Source organism: Aphelocoma coerulescens, chromosome 6 (genome assembly GCF_041296385.1).
Source record: "Aphelocoma coerulescens isolate FSJ_1873_10779 chromosome 6, UR_Acoe_1.0, whole genome shotgun sequence".
Lineage (NCBI taxonomy): Eukaryota > Metazoa > Chordata > Aves > Passeriformes > Corvidae > Aphelocoma > Aphelocoma coerulescens.
The window spans coordinates 33,747,473-33,769,811 of NC_091020.1; the positions used below are offsets into that span (position 1 = coordinate 33,747,473).

Here is a 22,339-nt window from a genome sequence, read left to right on the forward strand (position 1 = left end):
TCTCTCTTTTCCTCCTCTCTGTCCTCCCCCCTGCATTCCTGCGCTGTGACAGACCTGCTGATGCATGCTCGGAGCCGCGGCAGCCACGCTGTGCTCACCATCTGGGATGGGCAGCTCCTGCAGTCTCGTGGAGTCTCCAGATCCACACTGAGTGCTGGAATACAGCCACCCCATTGCCTCCCGGATTCCCATTTTTCTCCACGTGTGCTGCCTTTCTGTTGGCCACAGACTCCTTCACCTACACAAGGTCTGCCCAGCTGAGGGAAGTTTCTAAGGTTCCCCAATCACAGGGCTCAAACCCTTCATTTGGAAAGCCCCATCCCAATGGATTTACTCCTTCACCCACTTCCTCTGCTCCATGTGGAACCAGAGAGAAAGCAAGAAAAATATGAGAATGTGGAAGCTTTCCATTCAAGTGCTCTCCACTTTGAACCTTTTTCTTTTTGCTATTGAAATATACTTCAGAGTGAGGAGGTAACAACTCAGAACAGACTTTAGACATATTTCTGCATAGTTTTTCCAAGATAGATTTGTTTATTCTCTATCTTTCCTGGCTGTTTTGTCCCTGAAACAATCACCTCCATACACTGACTACTTGGAGAGCTGTGAGGGGTCTCTTGCTGGCTCCATGGATGTTCTTCCATGTCCCTTCCTACCCAAGGCATTCCATGGTTCTGTGATTAAGCCTCCTCTGACTCCATTCTTGCCTGGATGGGGGGATAGTGATCAGCTGTAGTTGAATACTTTTATGATTCAAATGAAAATGAGAAAAGGAGCCACAAAGATGGGATTTACTGGGTGTGAAGGCTCAGGCTGACTCAGAGGCTGGAAAGCTGGTAACAAATCAGTGAACCATTTAAAACATCCTGTTCTCAATCCAAAACCTGTGCTTCCTTTGGATTTTTGTGCATTTCTATTCCTCGCCCTTTATCTAAGTGTTGCAAACCTTCCTTGCTCCTAAAAACACAGGATAAAGCAATGGCAAGTGCAGGATCTGAAGAGCTGGTCGAGTAGGGAGCTCTGCATATTCAAAGTTCAGCTAGTGAGAAATAACCATCTGGTGAGCACGTACATCCCTGCTCCTGGATAAGCTGAGAATGAGTCTCCTAATGGGAGCCAGCGCTCTGCCTGAGAGCGAGGAGTCACCAGGGTAAAGAGAATTACATAAGAGCAAGATCTGCACTTAGACATCACTAACTAGATGTAATCTTTGCACTCAAGCTGAGGTAGTTCTGCTGCAGCACAAAACCACTTCATGCCAGCAGACAATAATTAGGGTTTTGTCTTTTTTTGCTTACCTGAAGCACAATTTTGTGTCACTGAATCGCCCCAGCTACTGCATGTAACAAATGTGCTCCCGTGGAATGTTTCAACGCTTGCCTTCTAATTATAGCTTTGGGTATCATTTGCTCGGGTATTAACAGGGTGAATCAGAACAGAAACGTCAGGGAGGGTTGAGGGAAAAGGCCTTTTACTAACAGTGAGCATCAGGACAGAAAAAATCAGGGCATCTTGTAAGGCAAAGCGCTCGTGTTTAATAGGGGACAGCGGCAATTTGCAACTCAGGCTTGCGCCGAAAAAATCCTAAATGTATAAATTCTTTGTGGAAAAGGAAGGGAACTTCCCAGCCATCTGCCTCACTGGCTACCTGCAAGGCTCACACCTCCCAGGCACAAAGGGTTCCAAGCTGGTGGGGCAGCTCCAGGCTGACAAGGAGTGGGAACCAAGGGGATTCTTAGCTGGACATTCCTGCAAAATCACATCATTTGTGGACGTTGCTTGGGTTTTATCAAATCTGTGAGCTCTGACAGGAGATTTACTATCAGTTCTGGTTCTAGAGCAACAGGAAGAGAGGAGATTGGAGTTCGGATGGCTGAGGAAGACGGGAGTTACAAGAACAGGGATTTATGATGTTTGAGAAGTGCAGAAAAAAGAAAGCTGGAACACATATATGTGCAAATGATATTTTTATATCATGGCTCTGCCGTGGGTTTATTGTGAGGCATGTGGGGTAGTTGTACAACTCTGTGTGAAGGCACATGAGCTGCAAGGCCTGAGCAAATCCAGCTCTGCAAAAGAAGGCTCCCAAAATAACAGCTTTAGCTGTCAAATGAGTATGACTGTTCCAAATTCCTTCCTAGGGAGTTAAAATTTCTCCTTAAACTGGTGAAAGGAAATGAGAATTTTGGGTGGGATATAGGAAATTAGTACTTGCTTACAACTTCTGCTACCTCTAACAAAAATAGAATTATCTTTCTGACATTAAAAAAAAAAAAAATCAAATACCAAATCTATTGAGGACTGGACTATCAAGTCATGTAGATTTTGATTTGTCTCCAAATTAGAAGTCTGAAAGCTCTTATTGGATAAAATATATGTGCAAATATCAATGTTTTAAACTGCTGAAAGGTCATTCCTCTTGTATTTTTTTGTTTAAGTCTAGAACAAATGGCAAACTCCCGCAAGGTAAACCTGGAAGGAAACACCAGCAGCTTTTTGAGCTAAAGCCAAGGACATGGCCTTAACAATAAAGTCACCAACATCAAAAATGTCAGGTAATTGGGAGATGCAGCCCAGGATTTGCTTTTGCTCTGGTAAATAGTTTCAAATTCAATTTTAGCATGTGTTCTCCTTTGAATACTATCCAGGGACCCATTTCACTACTCAGAATGCTTCTGTTCTGCAGAGCAACTGTGCAGAGATTAAAATCTCTTAGAATCATAGAATTCTTTGACATTTTTTTTTTCAGTTGGTCATAATTTTTTTCCAATCCAAGCCCCTCTATGAGTCTATGGTTCTATGATCTTCCTTGTATTTTCATATATTTTTATTCAATCTAATCTATAACAACTATTTCTGGAAATTTCCCCCTGTTGTACAATTGGGGCAGCATTTAGGATTTACCCCAACAGCTCTCCCATCATCTGGCCTAGATGCCAAGAGCAAGGGATACATTTTTCTGGATGATTTCTAAGCACAGAGATGGTACAATTCCTTAGGAAAAGGAGTATTTTTTTTACATGACTTATCCAAGTCTTATTACAAAAAAAAAAAAAAAAAAAAGCTATCCCCCTTTTTCTACTGCTGCGTTTTGAGAAATGCACCAACTTGTTCAGTGGAGTCAGAAAGAGAATTTAGTAAATAATTAGTCTGGGAGAGAGAAATCACATTACCCTCCCCCTGCAACAGTTCTTGATGTTTATAGGGAACTAATTTAATTACAAATGAAGACGAATTTCTATTTCAGTCTCCATAAGTAATTACATTTTACTTGTCCTGACTCCAGTCCTGGTTGTTTGCCTGTTGGACAAAGGGATTTTCTCTAGCACTGCTCTGCTGGAATATCTCAGGTGCTTTTCTTTTATGCTGACTGAGGGAGAAGGGATGGATCCAGCTGGTCCAGGATGAGTTTCCCAATGCAACACCAAGCCCAAGGCATTATCTAAGAGAGTCTGGGAATGAAACCATGGAAATAAGAAAGTGCTAAAATATCTGAGAAAGCCTGAAATAAAAAGTAGTAACTGCAGTGGGAAAAAAACCAATCAAGTATCAAACAGTGTAAAACCCATGAGGGAAAAGCAAGGATGTGGACAAATACACATTTTCTGTCAGTGAGCCTACAAGGGCAGCTTAAGGAAGATGCAGACTCGCAATTTTTGAGGAGAAAGCAAAAAAAATATTGTGCAGCCAGTACAAGGACTGAACCCAAGGGCTGGCAGAGCTGTTGTTGCTGGTCTTTCCTTCCCAGAAGAGGAATGGGCTTTGCACTGTGGGGCTGCTGCTTGGATGAGTCCTTCCGGCCAGGGTGGACATCCTGAACCCCAATCCCACACATTCACTGTCCCGAGTCAGCAACGGCTGATAGCCACATGTGGAGGAAATATTGAAAATTTATTTCACAGAATCAATTTAGATTGAAAAAACCTCTGAGATCGAGTCCATCCCATGACCCAACACCACCATGTCAACCTGACCATGGCACCTGGTGGATTTTGGATTCCCACCCATTAATTCCTTCAGTTGTTCCATGGCAAAATATTTCCTGAGAGCCAATAAGAAATAGAGGACAGAGTCTGAAGCTGCAACCAGGGGAGGTTCAAGTTGGACATTATGAGGAATTTCTTCACAGAAAGGGTGATTAGACATTGGAAGGGGCTGTCCAGGGAGGTTTGGAGTCCCCATCCCTGGAGCTGTCCAAGGAAGGACTGGATGTGCCACTCAGGGCTCTGGGCTGGGGACAAGGTGGGGATCAGGTACAGCTTGGACTCGGTATCTCGGAGGTCTTTTCCAGCCTCAGTGATTCAGTGATTCTGAAATCACTGAACACAAAGCGCCGTTCTCCACGGCTGCTGCCTGGCCACGTGCCATCACAAGGAGGTTTTTTGAGGGATTATTCCCACAGGAAACTCCGATGTCCATGTACTCCGCACCATGGTGGATATGGAGCCATGCGGAGGATGCTCTCTTCTCCGCTACTAACACGCTCCGCGCGTTGCCGCCGGCGACTGAGGCGCATGTTTGGCTCGGGAAGGGCCGCAGGGTGCCGAGGGGTCCGGCGGGACGCCCGGGAACGGGAGCGGGAAGGGCCGGGAAGGGCCGGGAAGGGCCGGGAAGGGGCAGCGCGGAACCGCCCCCGAGGGTCCCCCGGGACCCGCCCTGAGGGGCCGGGACGGGCGGCGCCCCCTGGCGCCCACCCTGCGCGCGACACCCCGCGGCAGCGATGACATCACCGCTCTGCGCAAAGAGCCGCCCGCCGATTGGCGGAAGGCAGGAGCGGGCCCAGCCAATGGGTGGTGCGCAGGGCGGCAGGCCGCGCTGACGTGCGGCTCGGCCGTGCGGGGGTTTATTTTGCTTTGGGCCGCTCCGGCCGCCGCCATTAGAGGAGCGCGGGCAGAGCCTCCCCCCCCCCCCCCGCCGCGCCGAGTGGGAGTGCCCGCGGCCGCGGCAGCCGCGGCGCCTCGGGAGAGACCATGTCGTGAGCGGGGGGGGGGGGGGAACGCGGGAGGGGGGGGGGGGGCGGCGCGGGGCGCAGGCGGCTCCCAGTGCTCCGAGCGTGTTCCTCAGGGACGGATCCCGGCGGAGAGGTAAAGCCCCTGTGCGCTCACTGCCCTCCTCGGGCGGCCCTGCGGGACTAGGGGGCGCGGGGGGGAACGGGGGCGAGCTGAGCCAGAGCCGTCCGGGGACCCGCTGCAGGGTCGTGGGGGCTCTAAGGAGACGCCTCTGGCGCGGCCCGGGATCCCGCCGGCATCGGTGTCCCGCGTGGAAGGGTTTGCTGAGGGAAGGCAGGCTGGCACAGCCTCGGTACAAAGGCAGGAAACTCGGATTTTTTCTTCGGTGGCTGCTGCTCCGGACCCCGGGCTGTGGTGCCTCGGTGTGCCTGGGTGAGATCATGCCTGTGCTGCCTCCCTCCCACTTCTTCCCACCCTCCTGGTTTGATTTTGTTCGTGTTCGGATGTGCCTGTGTCGATCTCCAAGCGGTGGTGGAGTAGGTGATGGGAGTGATGGGTTGTGTCTGTGGATTTTGGGTAGCAGAACTTCCATGATATTGCCTGTCCCATCCTTGGAAGTGTCCAAGGCCAGGTTGGACAGGGCTTGGAGCACCGTGGGGTAGTGAAAGGTGCCCCTGCCCATGGCAGGGGCTTGGAACAAGTTGATCTTTAAGGTCCCTTCCAGCCCAAACCATTCTGCGATTCATTCTGTGATCACGTATTGTCGATGCTTTATCAGAAGTAAAGTACAGTGTGAGAAGTATTTCAAAATCGACCTCGTCTTTTGGAACCGAAGTCTAAACAAAAATTAGGAAAGTTGGATTAAGGAGCGAGGCAGGCTTTGGTAATCCGTGCTGCCCGCGCCTCTCTGTCTGCCTTCACAGTCCCAGACTGCAGCAGCTTCCTGGCAGGATAAGATAAACTTGTCTGCGGAGGTCATGGATGTGTCTGAGAGTCCTTTGGATGTGTCTGTGAGTCCTTCCTTGGGAGTGACAGAATCAGCCTGTCCCCACAGCAGTCACCGCTCCCTTGGGAGCAGCGGGTGGGAGAAATGATGGAGGAGATGAATCCGGGTGTCCTACACGGCTGGCACAGCCCGGCTGCTGAGAACTTTCTGCTGCTACGGTGACTTTCAGCGATGGCAATAATGACAACTTTTTCTGGAATTCTTGGGGGTTGATGTAGTAAACAAACGTTGTTTGACGGGCTTTGTGCTGTGCTTGAACAGTCTCTGCTCACCAGCTGCCTGCAGTGTCACAAGTGGTGGAGCTGGCATGTGAGGTTAGTCCTTTGATGCGTTTGTTGGTGCAAAAATTGAAAGGTGAGATGTCTTCTGTGTAGTAACTCCCTCTTTCTCTTCTTAGAGCTTGTTCTGGTGTGAGCAGAACCTTTTAACAGTAGTTCGGGAGAGATCAGTTGTAATTAGTTTCGTTTTTCCGTCCGCTTATCGGTCTGTTGTGACTGCAGAAGAGATTAATGAGGTTTATTTCTTTTTTTTCCCCCCTTTTTCAGTGGTTACTCAGAGAGGGGGAAACAGGTGAGCAGCAGGAGGTGTTCTGGAGCTCTTTTGCTGGCCTCCTTCGGAAGGCTAAGCTGAGTTGGTGTCTCAGCATGTGGAGTCTGGCATGTCATATGTAAAAGATCACCTCTGGTTTAAGTCTGTCACAGCATTCAAAGAGAATAAAGCTTTTGGATGGGAAAGCATTTCGTGGGGTTTTTGAGACTCTAATTATGTAGTGCAGTTCTCTTAAAGGAAGTTGCTACCTTTACTTTCCTTGTGGTGCTTTGAGAAAGGACAGGCAGGTGGGGGTGACACCGGTGAGGCTGTGATCTGTTCTTGTGGAGTTGTGTCCATTAGCATTTTCTCGGAAGTATAATTACAAATATTAATGTAATTGGAATGCTGAGTGGCATAAAAGCATCAACGGGTTTCATCACAGAAGCGTGACTTTAATTAGAGACTAATTCCAGCTCAGAATGGGTCAAGAGGACATTTTTAGCTTTGTGTATGGCCATTCTCATTGTATGTTGTCTGACCTGTAAATTCCTCAGGGACGGGAATTCCCACCCATCTTTGGTGCCCTTTGCAAGAAGGATCTGTAAATAAGTCAGAAGTGTAAGTTGGAAATACTTTACTGATTGAATGGGGAGTTATTTTTAATACAGTCAATCAAATAATCAAATGTTCTCTCAGTCACTTTAAAGCGAGATTTACCGGCTCCTTCATGTGGTATTAACTTGGGTGTTAATGGTTCTCTTTCCAGCTTCTCTTTGGCGTATCAGTTCTAGCACAACTTCAGATCAATACACTCCTTGTGATGTGCTCTCTGCTAATCACAGCAAAGCATTTAAACTGCTACTGCCAGTTCTCTTAGTAATCTCATGCCCTTTCCTCCCCCCAAAATTTGAAGACTGGGTTATTTTGGGCTGTTCAAAATTGATGTCAACAAGTAATCCTCAGTTTAACTGCATGAATTATGATCCAGAGTCTCCTGGTACTAAAATGGAACTAAACTTTAGTTTGGCAGCTGAAAATGGCTGGCTTAGCTGTAACAGAGTTCTTAATTTTTTATTTTTTTAAATAGTACTATGTATGAGGAGGGAAACAAGGGAAAATTGAAAAGAGAGTTTATTTCCAACGCAGCTGATGAAGAGTTTGCCATTTCCCTTGTCAGAAGGCATAGTTTGGTAAAATCAGTTTAATGACACAGATAATTGTAACTTTGTAATGTCAGTTGAATGGAATTTGTTACACCTTAAAAAGAAAACGTCTGTCTTCAAATTAAGATTTCAAACATTCGGAATCCAGACACTTTCCTGGTACTTTTCATAGCATTTCTTGTGTAGCTGTCATTGCTTCATCTTGCACAGGATTGTGACTGTGCTCATTTTTGCATCATCAGTGGCTGGAGCACAGCTGCTCTATGTAGTTAATTCTTTTGGTACTTTCTTGAAGTGCAAGATTAATAATTACCTCTTTGGGGTCTACCAGTTAACGTGCTTTAGAAGAACTGTAGTACTTCAACAGTTCTGAGAGCATGTTAATCTATAATAATATTTATGATTTTGCATTTCCTTCTTTCGTGGCATAGGCAGGGGTTGAGGAGCTCTGTAGTCAAACTGGAGTTATGTCCACCTGGAATTTTTCAAAACAACTTTTTTTCCTGTGCTGATGTCCCATTTATGCAGCAGCTCACTTTGGTGAAGACCAGGGAGAAGGGAGGTGTGGAGGGGATGGAGCAGGGAATGAGGGCAGTGATGTTTGAAGAGGGAGCTGTCTTCAAGAGAGGGCTGATACGGAGTCCCTGGTTCAAGAAAGCAGAAGGAATAGTAGAGTAGGTTTTTTAGAAGGAATGTGGGGAGGTAATACAGTGGAAAGATTGCTAGTGACTGGTATGTGCAGAGCATCTTGCCTAGGAAGCAGCCAAATTTGCAGCCCTTTTGCATTTTCTACTGTACAGGAGATATAATTAAGTTGGCATTTCCCCCTTTGGTTATTTGGGTTTGTCCTGATGTAATGTGTTCTTAAGACAAGGATACTACTGCGTGGTTTGTTGTTGGGTTTTTTGTTTGCTTGCTTGTTTGTTTTTTGTTATGTCTACTAAGTTGAATTGCTTTTTGCTGAGAATGGCTTGCAGATTTTAAATTAAGGACAGTTACTACTTCTAAGAAAAATGCTGGAGAAGACACAGCGTTTAAGGTTAAATTCAGAACTGAGCTGAAAATACTCGAAGTACTGTGAACTAGGTATAAAGAGAAAACCAGACATGTAACCTGCTGTCCAGGGAATGGGGGACTGGAAGGATGGACCTGTGTCTGCTTTGGCGAGTGTAAATAGGGCTGTGTAAGTAGGACTTGTGTCTGGAACTGTGACTTGTGAGCAAGGAAGCTGCAGTCCTCTCTTCCTCTCCTCCCTCCCGCTGTGCCAGAAGCCAAGATGTGGTGCTGTTTTATTTGGGTTATGTTTGCCATTACTTCTGTAATCTAACATTAAGGTTTAAAAATCCTCCATGTGGTTCTTTGACTTCAATTTGATTTAGCATCTGGTCCTGAGAAGCTGGTTTTAATAAAACAGAGAAAGTTGGGGTTACTTAGGAGTTTGTGGGCATTAAGTAACTTCTGTAAGGTATGTTGATTTTATTGGTAGCTTCTAGATATTCAGGAGTTGGTGTTTCTGAGCTAAAGAAAACTGTCAGAGCCATGATTTATGTGACTCTGGAAGGAATAATAAACTTGCGTGATCTGGTTTTTTTTGTTGTTGTTGTTGTGTTGTTTTTTGTTTTGGTTTGGTTTTGTTTTTGTTTTTTTTCCCCCCCTCACTGGATTGGAACTATTTTGATCAGGTAATCTTTTGTGGCTTTGAATTTACACCCACTTTTATAGGTGCACTCATTTGAAAACTGTGTGGCTCTTGGTGCATATACAGTTGATTATCTGGGAAGAGAAGCTTCTATCATAAATCTCATAACTGTATAATTCCAGCAAAATTAGGAAGTTTGCTTTGTTACGGTGATTGTTGGTTTATGAGAGAATGTTGTTTTTTTGTGGTTGTGAGGACTGTAAGTGCACTGTGAGAGCTTGCCTTGTGCTTCTCTCAGGCTAATGGGCTTGAAAGTATTCCTTGAGTCTCCATTCATCTTCCCAGTATCTAAGCAGGGACCCGTAGAGCCAGCTGGCATATTTATTCCTTGCTGTTATTTCAGTACTCCCCTGGAACAGCCTCAATCTACAGGTCTTGGATTCAAGAAGTGTTGAGTATATACTTTTGGTTTTTACTGGTTCTCACTGCCCTGGTAAGTCACCAGGAGTGTTTTGTTCTGGCGTCTTAACAGCTTCTGGTCGTCATTGACGGCGTCTGACAGATGGACCGGTGGGTTTAGGTTTTACCTGGGAAGGCTTCCCCTTACTGGGGGCCTGCTGAGAAGCTCTTTTTATCTTGCTGAAGGGCTGAGATGGGCTTCTGGGCTATTTACTTTTTATTTTTGACCTCTCCATTACTGTTTAGCTTGGCAGGGATAAAAAGAATTGTCACCACATGGCTTTTAAAGGGTTTACTTAAAGAAGGTTGTTCAGTGTTGCCTTTAGTAGAAACTTACTCCCATCCCAGAACCTGTTATTACTGCTTTAGAGCTGTTACTCTGAAACTTTCCAGCAGTGCAGAGTACCCTGCAGTGAATAACTCAGAGATATGGATGATGACCAAAATACAGATTACTAATCATAGGGTTAAAAAAAGAATTATTAAAAAACTGGTATAACTCTGTCTCTAGAAGGAGTTTGGATTTGTTTTCCTTGTGATATTTGACACTAGTTCTTTGCACTGTGTTAAGCAGCAGCATCCACACTAGTGGATTTTGTGTGCTGTGATTGTAGCATTTTTGCTTCTATTTTTTCTTTTTCCCTCTTTTTGATACTTTGCTGCCTTGCCAGGATCTTAGGAAGAACTGGATAAATAAAATGAGTGTGGTTTGTTTGGCTCACTTGAACTGGGACTTGCCTTAAATGTATTCCAATTGCAAATGCATGTATTGAAGACAGTCCTTAGCTGTATCTGAATGTGGCTTGCCATTAATTTGGAGCAAACTGCCCAGTAGTGGATGCTGAGTGTGTGTCCATGTTTCATTTGGAGGCAGGTGGTTTTCCTCCTCCAAATGGTGACTGTGTGTGTAGCCCTCCTCTAATTTATTGTCAGCCAGTATTGAGGAGGTCCAGGGGATAATTACTAGAAAATGTACGAGTCTTGGTGTAATGTTCCTGCTGTTGGACAGGTTTAAGTGTTTCAGAGTTTTGATGTCTGACTCCACAGTGTGTTTTCAGTCAGAGCGTGACATCTGGTTTTCCTCCTTGTGTGTGAGGATGGCTGAGAGCTAAACAAAAGTGGGTCTGGTGTTTGAGGCACAGTCTAAACACAGATAAACTGTTTCTGTATTTGACCTCACTTTTTATAAAGAAACATCTTGTTCAACTTCTGTACTTTGTCCAAGGCTAGTGTCTTTTTAAAACTGAAGTTTTAACAGTTCTGTTTTGTATGTTTGTTCTTGTAGATCTTAACTCAGTATTCATCTGTTGCTGTTCGTGGGCAAATTCATTAAATGCAGGTGGCTGTATTTATGCAAATGTTCTATCACAGCTCATTATTTTAAGTCATTTTGCTTGGGTTTTGATTAGTATTGTGTGGGAGATGCTGTGCATTATGTAACTGTTGATCTGCTTACCCTGGTTTGCCCAAATGGTGTTGGTTTCTAAGCAGTCAGTCGTATTTAGTCCATCCTAATGTGCAGTAACATCTCATCTGGACAGTCGTTCACTTTTAATTGAGGTTAAAATAAAACAAAAATGCAACCCTGAAAAAGAACTGAACTGCAAGCTGCTGCCACGGGGTTTTTATAGGTTGTTTTCAGCAGTTAAGATTTGCCTATCTTTTAGTCACAAATTTAATAGAGCTATATGGAGTTTGACCCATTTGAGATGAGTAACAAATAAAATACGAACTTGCACTGTGCAAGTTACACAAGAGGGTTAACTGTAGTGGCTAAGAGCACAGAAATGCTTCAAGAGATAAACATTAAAAAAAAAACCAGCAGAAAGAGAAAATGTTTACTATTCTCAAATATCTCTTAATTCTGTGATGAGTTTCCAGCTTTTGCAGAAGTGTCCGTTTACATTAGGCTGTAGACCTAATCATAAAGTTCATTGTCAATCTTGTATTTCAGATGTCTCCAAAGATGTGAAACCTCCCAAATGTTTTCCTTCTTACTCCATGGAGCATTAGCAAAATTGGACATCCTCTTGCATTAAAGCTGCATATAAATTCTTTTACTTGTGAAAAGTCAGCAGTTGGGTTGGAAGTGTGAATAGAATATTGAAAAGAAAGCTGAAGCAAAATCAGCATAATTTTTCTGAATACCATAAATACCTAATAAAGTAGATTTAAGACGCTTTGAAATGAGATATGAATCCATAAAGCAGAATGAAAACAATTTTTTATTAATTTTATGTAAATGAAACGCATCTGAATTCACCAATGAACAGACTTCTGAATATGTTCAGAAGTTAATTCTTACTTTCTTGCTTTTTTTGGTTAAGAGAACTGTGTTTCTTGCACTGTGTTTCTTTTTGAGAGCTCAGTTCTCCTGGATTTTAACTCATTGCCCACTTACAAAATGAAAAGTTTTAGGTAGTGAGTCAGGTCGTACCGAAAAATCTGCAATAAGGGAGTATTTTTGGTGATCTGGACTATCAAAAGTGAAGAAAATGTTAGAAGTCACTTAACATACTAGATTGTAAATAGCTACTCAGTCATAACTAAAATCTTTTCAGTTCTTCTTTTCTCATGCACCATTAATGCCGTCGTTTGTAGATTGTGTTGTGATGTGCATGGGAGTGATTTGGTCTTTAATGGAATTGAGATTTATGCCAGTCTTAACTGGGTGATGCTTCTCTTGAGGCAGGAGCCTTGTCCCTGCTGCCGGTGTTGGAGGGAGCAGAGGAACAGCTCCATTCCTCTGGAGAGCCAGAGGTGATCCATGTGTGTTTTGGAGCAGTGCTCTTGCTGGCTTGAGGATGGGAGGATGATGCAGTTTGACAAAAGCCTCCCGATCCTGCTCGTATCTGTGTTTGGTGAGACGGGGGTTTCTGCATTCTGTGGCTGCTGCAGTCTGGGTCCAGTTCCTGCGGTCTGCACTGCCAACAGCCAGCTGGTGTTCTTTAAGGAAATCAACATTTCCGAAGTAAAACCCCCACCTCACAGAGCAGCTTGTGGAAAATTATTTCAATGCTCTTTTGCTGAGATGACAGAGTGTTTTCTCCCTTTTGCTGCTCTGTTTGGGACTGAATCCTTGCCTTTTTAAAGAACTGTCCTAACAACCAAGGCAGACTATGCTTGCTTATTAATTCCTTGCTTCAGTGAGTTCAGGCTAATACAGAAAATGCTTCTATGTTTGTGGCTTTGCAATAATTTTTCCATTCTTTATTATAATGTGTAGATACTATTGCAAAGCTTCCAGATTCAGTGCTGATGTGATCTGTTTGTTCCATTGACGAGGTCAGGGTTCTTAATTTTGTTAAAATTAATTTGCAGGGATGACAACAGAGCTTATTGTTAGTTCCCATCAGATTACAGAAGCCCAAGTTCAAGCTTTCTGTTTTTAATATACTGATCTGTTGAGGCTTATACTGAATTATTGAGAAAGAAGAGCAAATAGTTGAAGGTAGAGTGAGTAATTTTGGTAAGGTAAGAGAAGAAAGTCAGTAAATGTGAGGAATGAGACAACTCTTTGTAGAAATTAAAACAATTTATTAAAACAGAAAAAAAGTTGAAAAATTGCAAAAAAACTAACAAAATATAAAAATTTGGGATCCAGATGGCTCGAGAGATATGCCCCAGGAGCGCAGGGATTCAGGAACTTTAGGCTTAAGACAGCTCTGAACCTCAGGTAGAGAAAAAAATAAACTTGCAGTTTAGGCTGGTCAAAAAGAAATCTATTTCTAAAAGCCCCTAGAAAGGGGTAGGCTTCTCCAGCACTGCCTTAGCAAGCTGGAGAGGAAGGGAAAATGAGAGTGGGCGTGTCTTTTGGATTCCTTTTATAGCTTTTGCTCCGCCCACAGTCCGCCCACAGCCCACCCACAGTCCACCCCCCTGGTTCAAGGCGGTTGGTGTTTTCCCCTTGACAGACCACCTCTGTCCACCAATGGCTCCTCCTGGTCAGAGGGGTGATATTAGTTGAGATAAGGGTCATGTGCTTATGGGGGGCTGGGCTGTTTGTTGCAACTGGGGTTTTTTTAAAATCTGCCTTGAAACCAAGATACAAGTAAAACATAAAAATACATCCAACACATCTTAAAACACTTGTAAAGGTATACAGTAAACACAGGAAGACCATAAAAGCTTGATTATTGTACCTGGACTGATGGATTGATTTTAACATTCAATTTAAAAATATTAAACTCAAATTAATTAAGGCACTTAATATGCAAAGACCAAGCACAAATAGGGATTTCATGTATGACAGTAAATATCCACCTTGGAAAATTAGGCTAGGATTTGTGAAAGGCTTTACTTCTGTACTCCTGAAGTGCTGAATTAATAGGTTCTGCATTTGGTTATCGAGATCCCTCGTTTTCCAAAAAATATACTTCTGCTTATTTTGTTCATCTGAAAAGTTGCTTTAGTGTTTTTGAAACACAGAAACCAGCCTGCCTTTATTTTTGGAGCAGCCTATGAGAGGCAGCTGCATGGGAGGAAGGAGGGTGATTCTTACTTTACCTTGCAAGTCTTACTGAAGGCTGAAGCTGGCACCTTGAGCTCCCTTTCCCCCTGAAAATACAGAAGCAGTTTTATTTGAAAATCTGTACACATGAACAAAATGAGTTTGAGGTGGGAACCCTGATTTGATCAGTGTAATTATGTAAGGTTTCAGCCAGCACAGATGCCAGCACCATCCCAGCAAAAAATCCGCAGTGTAGACTGGTCTAAATCAGCATCTGGTCTGTTTGCAGAGAGGGCTTGGTCGTTTAATGAAGTGGAGCTCCATATTGTTCCTTCTTTGAGCCAGTGGAAAAACAACTTCTGGACACAGCGAATAATTATACTGAGGAGAGTGTAATATATCCTGTCATGAGAGTGGTATTTGAGAACCTTGTTGTTTCTTCCCAATTTCTGTGAGCCTTTTTGTGTTTTCTTGTGCACCTAAAAAGAAGAATATTCTTGAAAGTTGAAACAAAGCAAAAGACAAATTTCTGATTATTCTAGGTCACCTTTTACTTCTGACTTTATGTAGTAAAAAGGTTATCTGATAAGGTTTTGGGGTTGTTTGTTTGTTTGTTCCTTATTTATCAGAACTTAATATATTTTCCTCTTCAGTGCATTGATTTACTCTACAAGTGTGTCCAGAAGATATTCAGCACACTGTCTAAACTAATCAGCTGGAATTTGTTTGAAGTTTTGTGGGTTTTAATTTCTTGTCTGCTCATGCTTTTTGGACATAAAGGCATGTACCTGCACTTCACAGTCATTGTGTTGCTATTTCTCTGTCAGAGGAGGCACTCCATGATTCAGCTTCTCCTCTGTGAGGAATCTAAAATAACATGTTAACTTGAAAACAGAGTCGAAGAAGTAATTGGAAAAAAATGTAATAAGCTTCAAACTGCTGTGGCTGGATGGTGATGCTGTTATCACCAGTAAATCATGGAATCACAGACTGGTCTGCATTGGAAGGGACCTTAAAGCTCATCTTATTCCGATCCCCTACCATGGGCAGGGACACCTTCCACTGTCCCACGTTATTCCAAGCCCCGTCCAGCCTGGACTTGGACACTCCCAGGGATCCAGGGGCAGCCACAGCTTCTCTGGGCACCCTGTGCCAGGGCCTCCCCACCCTCACAGGGAACAATTTCTTTCTAATACCTAATCTAAATCTACTCCCTTTCAGTGTGAAGCCACTTCCCCTTGTCCTGTCACTGCAGTTCCTGATGAAAACAGAATTGGATTGGTCTGGTGTCTCTGACCTCTAACTGTGCTCCCACCAGACACCAATCCCATCCATGGGTAGCTACAGTGGTGGGTAGAATTGGAGGTCAGACCAAGTAAAAAGCAGTAAAACAGTAAAAAAACCCCCAATGCTGAATTTCCTCACTGTACTTGGTGTTGGCAGAGCTGTCAAGGAAGAGAGATTGCGTTGCTCTATTGAGCCTTTTTATATTCTTCATAATAACCCGAGGCCTCGTGTTCAGAGGTGGTGAGCTCATATCTCAGAGGCTTTCAAAACTGCAGGTACTCAGCCTCTCTAAGAATTATGTCTGAGAGCATCTGCTTTTTAAGGGCCACAGAAGATAACTGCAGCTAAAAAGCTGATCTTGTGATACGTATGAAAGCTTTCCTGTAATGTGGGATGTCCTGAGCAATTATTTAGTTTCCTAAGTAGTATCTAGTATGTGTTTAGGTTGTTTTTGCAGCCAGCTGCTTTACAACTTGAGCTCCAATCTCCTTTCCCAGTCTTAATATCACTAAAACAGATGATGCCTTGTTTTCATGCCCCATCCCAAATGTGGGTTGGGATTTGTCTGCAGTGGGAACTGCTTTGTTTAAGGCTTTACAAACTAGGGCAGGGAAGAAACCATTTACAGTTACAGATACCCATCACACACTGTTTATGGATTTGATGGGAAGCATCACCTACTCCAGCCACACCAGCTTCTGCTCCAGTAGGAATTATTCTCAAGCACTGGAGTATTGGGACAGCCACTTTTGGTGGTCCTTGGTGGCACAATCTCTTGGTGGCAGTGGGCAGGTGCATGGGCAGTGTTCTCTTGCCTTCTCTGTTCTGAAAACCATGTTCAACTCTCCTGTGTTTCTAACTACAAAACATTAATTCCTAAAAAAACTCTACTGTTTCTAGAGAGAAGAAGCTTATTAAGAAAGTAATTAAAAACCTTATTTTGGGAATTGGGGGCAAAGCTTTGACCAAATGAAGTAGATAAACCTCATGTCTAGTGTACTCATATAGGAGGTGTTTTAGTAAAGTAGAGAAACCTTTTTTCCTTAAAGTTCCCAAAAAGTCTTCTTTGTAAAGTCACCTTTAGTAAAATCAAATTAATTTCATATTCTCCTGTATATATGTATGTATTTTCACTTTATCACAGATATGGGGAGCCTGGTATGATCCCACTTCTTTTTTCTCTATTATAAATGGGCATGGACATCTGTCAGGAATGGTGGAGGGGAAGCAGCAGGGAAATCTAATTGCCTTTTCAGCACATTCCTCAGTCTGACACAGTTTTATAACGTAGAGGTGGGAGTGAAGTGCTCTGCAGGCTGTTCAAACCAGTCCTGTGGAACCCGAGCTTTATGAGAGAGCTTCCTGTGTTCCCGATTGCTCCTCTGCTTTCATGCAGCATAAATATGGATCGCTATGGAAAAGGATAGTGCTGCCCTCTCCTCTGTCCTGGCCATGCGATAGGCCCTCATTCATGCAGCCACCTGATCTGGTCAATAGATCACTTGAGCTCTTGGAAAAAAACCATGTTCTGTGCCGGAGTCCTCAGGAGGAGATAGTAGGAATAAGGGTGACAAATTAAGTAGAAGTTTTAGCTGTGCCTTAGTAGAGCAAGGTGTGTGTGAAGGTATTTCAGTGAAGAATGTACTAACTTGTAAAACACTGGCTAATTGGGGAAGAGGTATTAACTAATTTTTGGGTTGATGTATCTAGTTTTGAATTTAATCCTGTTGTGCAGCTTGCGAGTTTCAGTTTCCTAGGCTCTGGGTGGTTTTGTTAGCTGAGAGAGTTGCAATATGATAAACAAGAAGTGTCTGTCCAGTGATGCGATGAGTTTGTATTTAATCAGTTTTGCATTCTTAAAACCAGCATTTTGTCGAATTTTACAAGCTGGGTAATTTTTCTGGGGTAAGGGAGGAAATGCTGTGTACGTTTGTCTGTTTGTCCTTTATCTGCCTGCCTCACCCTTTCCCTCTACTACACTCTCTACACGAAGCTTTTTCTGCCTTCCCCATCCTAGGTTTCCGATTGCAGTAAGAGTGTTCATGGATGTTTTGGTGTGAACTTGTTGCTTGGATCTACTTATTTTACTTCAGCAGATTGAGCACTTGTGTGGTGACCATTTTTTTTATAAATACTGGTTTATTGTAACCAGTCTCTCTTGGCCTCAGCAGGTCATGACTGGGTTTAACCAAGTAAATTAGGATTAGAATAGGTGTGGCATTTAATAATTAACTTTCTGGTTACTCAGGTCCAGTAGGAAACCTATAATGAATCTGTTTTCATTTTGTTTACAGGAATAGTTATCTGCTTAGTCTCATCCTTCATATTTGGCAATCTGAAGAAAAGGTCTGAGCCAGCATGAAGACAGAATCCCCTCTTCATTAGAGAAAAAGTGAGTTGGAATTGGGTTGAAATCTGAATTTGTAGCTTGAAAATACCGTCTTAGCCTACCACCACACACGGCTTGTGCTTGCTTTCAAGTGGCATTTTCACTTGTAACACTAGTGATATGGGTGATGTCCAGTCAAGACCTAGTCTTGGTTAAGCACATTTATAAAATTATTATATACAAAATTCAAATTATAAGCATTTTATGTAAATTCCAACACCCTCCTTTTCTGAAAGAACTGCTTACTCACTGTGTAACTGCCCACCTGATACACTCCTTCCAGATCCTGTAAGGTCTATTACAGGATGTTACAGGACCTAGACTTTGTGTTCCTTTTCTTGTACTGCTGTATTCATATTGAGTTTTATTTTAATAATTTAATATTTATAACTTGCTTCTGTAGCTGTACTGGTCTCTTCTCCAGTATTCTCAGTGCTTAATGCATATTCTGAATTTGTTTGGAAGTCTCTGTGCAAATTTGAGGAGTTTCAGAAATGCAGGACTGAGGTTTTTTCTCATTTCTGCACTAGTAAATCCTGAATTCTGCATGTAAAATACTGGTAGGTCAAGTCTTACCCTTTTCATAGTGGTTTTACTCCCCCTAGATGTTGTAATAATATCGAGAAAAACAGACTGCCCGTTTGCCCAGCCTGATTTTTATATCCACTGGGTTAAATCTCATTAATTTGTTGTGTTGAACAGCTCCTTTGCTGGCACTGTTTACTGATGGTGTGTTCCGACCCCTCAGCTTTCTGCCCGCCGCAGTTCATTTCAAGAAGTGCACGATGACAGAGCGTGGAATTAAATGGGCCTGTGAGTATTGTACATATGAGAATTGGCCTTCTGCAATCAAGTGCACCATGTGTCGTGCCCAGAGACCCAGTGGAACAATTATCACAGAAGATCCTTTCAAAAGTGGTTCCAGTGACATCGGCAGGGACTGGGATCCTACGAGCACTGAAGGAGGGAGCAGTCCTTTGATATGCCCGGATTCTAGTGCAAGACCAAGGGTTAAATCATCCTACAGTATGGAAAGTGCAAATAAATGGTCGTGCCACATGTGCACGTACTTGAACTGGCCAAGAGCTATAAGGTGTACCCAGTGCTTGTCTCAGCGCAGGACCAGGAGTCCCACGGAGTCTCCTCAGTCTTCAGGCTCCGGTTCCAGACTGGTCCCTTTTTCTGTGGATCCATGTGAGGAGTACAATGACAGAAATAAACTAAACACAAGGGCTCAGCACTGGACTTGTTCTGTTTGTACATATGAAAACTGGGCCAAGGCCAGGAAATGTGTTGTATGTGACCACCCCAGACCCAACAACATTGAAGCAATAGAACTGGCAGACACAGAAGAGGCTTCTTCCATCATAAATGAGCAAGACAGGGCTCGGTGGAGAGGCAGCTGTAGTAGTGGTAATAGCCAAAGAAGATCTCCACCAACAACCAAACGGGAATCTGATGTGAAAATGGACTTCCAAAGAATTGAATTGGCTGGAGCTGTTGGCAGCAAGGAGGAGCTTGAAGTTGACTTCAAAAAACTAAAGCAAATAAAAAATAGAATGAAAAAGACTGACTGGCTGTTCCTAAATGCTTGTGTCGGTAAGTTGTTTACTGCTACATTCTGCTCTTGAGCCCATGGTTAAGTATTTTGGGAGAATGAAGAATTAAAACAGAAACTTGGCATTTAATTTCAAACCAGCTTTTTTTATCTCTGCATTTCCATTTTAAAAAGTAAGCCAAATGTAGAGGTTCCTGAAATAGCACCTGCTAAGAGAGGCTGTGAAGTTCATCCATAATCTGAACAGGGTTAGACGTGTCTCTCAAGTGTACTTGGACTTTTTTGACCTTTTGTAGAAATGGATATTCTTGTAACCAAATCCTCTTGTTCCATGTAATTGTTAAAAGGTGGAAAAATTACAAAGCTAATCTACAGAACATGAGTGCATATAGTACTGTAAAAAGTGCCCTTACTGGATAATTAAAATTACTCTTCTTTTTGCTATGGGAAGACATGCTCTGTAGAGTCAGCAGCTGCAGCTTGGGAGTATTTGTAAACAGTGTAGAGCTTGCAACAGTACAAGATGCTCTGTCAGATGTTAAAAATAACACCAAAATATGTAGCTCCAAGAAACTGCATGTGTAATACTGACCTTGAAAGTAATAATGTTGTATTAATACACATAGTGTGTTGTAAATGTTTACAGGCTTTCTGAAAGTATTTTTTTAGTCAGCTGCTTCAAAAAACATTCAAATACCAATTTTGTTCTGTATTTTAGTGCTTTCCTAAGGAAATGCTGGATAATTCTCGCAGTGCTGTTAAAGAACAGAGCCATGTGAGAGCAGGGTTTTCTTCAGTTATTGACCTTGTGAGTTAACTTTTGTGCTGTAGCTTCCCAGAAGCAGATATCGTGTGCCCCAGCATACGAGCAGGTTCAACACTTGAAATACGCAACTATTATTAGAGTAAAACACTTCATTTGAAACTCTGGCTCTACTAGCATGTCTCATGCTGTTCCTTAATGTTTCACAAAGTCACTTCATGGTTGTTGTAATCAAAAAACTAATTAGTGGAGCTGCTTTGTTTAACATATTTGATCACGTGTAAGCGTTTTTGTGGGTATGCTGTGCTTGGTTTCTCCAGGCTAATAAATATTCGAGTTTATTTTTGTGTTCTGTGAATAGTTAGACGTTCACGCTTCCTTTTGGAAAGAGATGCCTCAGTATTTCCTGATACCTTCAGTTCCTTACAAGATTTTTTTCTTCTGAAATGAACAGCTGAAATTCTGTGTGGTATTTTTTAAGTTATTGAATACCGAGGGTGAATTGTCAGAGGTTGTTCCTATGTCTTACAAGAATATTTATCTTGCCTTCTGATAGCAATTGTATTAAATATTAGGGTATTTTTTCCTTTTGGTTTTTCAAAAGAGGTGTTTTTTGACTATTCTAATATTACTTAAAATATTTCACACTTTCTGATTTAACCTGTGTGGGAAGGGTTGTGTTTATATTTAGGAATGTGGGTTTGCAAGTATTTAATGTTACTTGTGACTATATAGTTGCACATAAACCTCAAAACCGTGTTCATAGAAGTTTTGTAATGCAGTAATGATTTGGTTTGAAGGGATCTTTGTGAGAAAGGCAGAATGCAGATGGAATTGTGTGCTGATTGTTACTGCTGCCTGCTGAAAGCTTTCATGGATTTCTTTCTCTAACTTAAACACCTGCTATACTCCTAGGGGAGAGGGATGATGGGGGGACAGGAACCAGCAAACAAAGCTGTTAATTATCAGTCCTTCATCTCAGAACTTCATTTTGCATATTACAGATGTCATATTTTCCCAAACACTCCCTGTAACAGGAATAACCTTAGGAAGACTGATGGAAGTTGCATGGATTCTCCTGTGCTTGTCTCTGGTTGTTGTACCTGTAGTGTGTCTGTGGTGGAAAAGTACACCAGTTTAGCCAATAATCATTAAAGCAAGAAGCTCAATTTCTGCTGGTGATCTTAGTGTGACATACTTAAACCAATTTAACTGTCAATTGAATAACTTTGCCCAAAGCATCTGTTTTTACCATTGAAATCAAGTGGGTTACTGTGACTTAGTGAGTACTGTTTGTTCTCCAGCTGGAGCTCTTGGGAGGTTCTAGCTGAGCTGAACACTTGTCAGTCCTTAGCCAAGCAAAATTATAAAGTAGGACAAGTTCATGTTACATGCCAAGTAAATTTTGTGAACATTGATGGACCAAGAGTTTGTGTGTTGCCCTGCTCCATCTGACAGATGGTGCCTTCTTAGGATTTGGGAGCTTCACACTGAAAACCTTCAAGTTTAAGCTCAATCAGTTGTGGAGAGTCCATTTGCTTTGAATCCATCTTTTGTAGGAGAGATGTAAAAAAATTAACTTTTAAAGTTAACCCTGAAGTTAAAAATAAAGATTAAAGGAGCAGGAGTAGGAGGAATTCTTGGCAGAGTGGTTATTTTCTTTTCTCTTCGAAGATATTATCTGTCAGAAGGTACCAAGGAAAATGTCTGATACTTTAGGACAGCTGTTTGGTTGAACTCCCTCTTCACATCTTAACTCCAACACAAAATGCTTTTTAAATTTAATGTCAAGTTTCATTAAAAAATGTATATCAGACTACTCTTTTCCACATCTGTTCTTTTTAGCTGAAACATGAAGAGAGATGTGTATCAAGTAGATTTAAGAAGGTACTCATGTGTGTGTTTGGATTTTTTTATTTTTGTTCTGTTGCAGGCACCCATTAATGCTTTTCCCACCTCAGTAAGTAAACAAGGCTTCCATTCCTTGCAAATCCAGGCTGTAAGAAATGTGATGAGTGCAACTCTTGCCTTTCAGCATGCATAGTTTCCTTGATGGAGGGTATTCCTTCCAAATCAGAAGGATTAGTGGCATTCCCCTTTTCAAACTCCACCAGCAAATGTACTTGAATGTTGGTTTTTTTACTG

At 42.6% G+C, this 22,339-nt stretch overlaps 1 protein-coding gene across 3 annotated transcripts in view; it reads left to right on the forward strand.

Moving 5' to 3' along the window:
• Positions 1–5,015: 5,015 nt before the first annotated feature.
• ZRANB1 (zinc finger RANBP2-type containing 1) overlaps positions 5,016–22,339 on the forward strand; it is a 44,104-nt gene continuing 26,780 nt past the window's right edge. Inside the window, exons 1-3 of one of the 3 annotated variants that reach the window (XM_069020249.1) lie at positions 5,016–5,084; positions 17,779–17,876; positions 18,576–19,472. In XM_069020249.1, coding sequence (XP_068876350.1) covers positions 18,659–19,472 — 814 coding nt within the window. In that variant the 5' untranslated portion in view covers positions 5,016–5,084; positions 17,779–17,876; positions 18,576–18,658. Of the gene's footprint in view, positions 5,085–5,945; positions 6,270–17,778; positions 17,877–18,575; positions 19,473–22,339 lie in introns of those variants that run through there. The other 2 variants (XM_069020246.1, XM_069020247.1) reach the window with 2 other exon arrangements.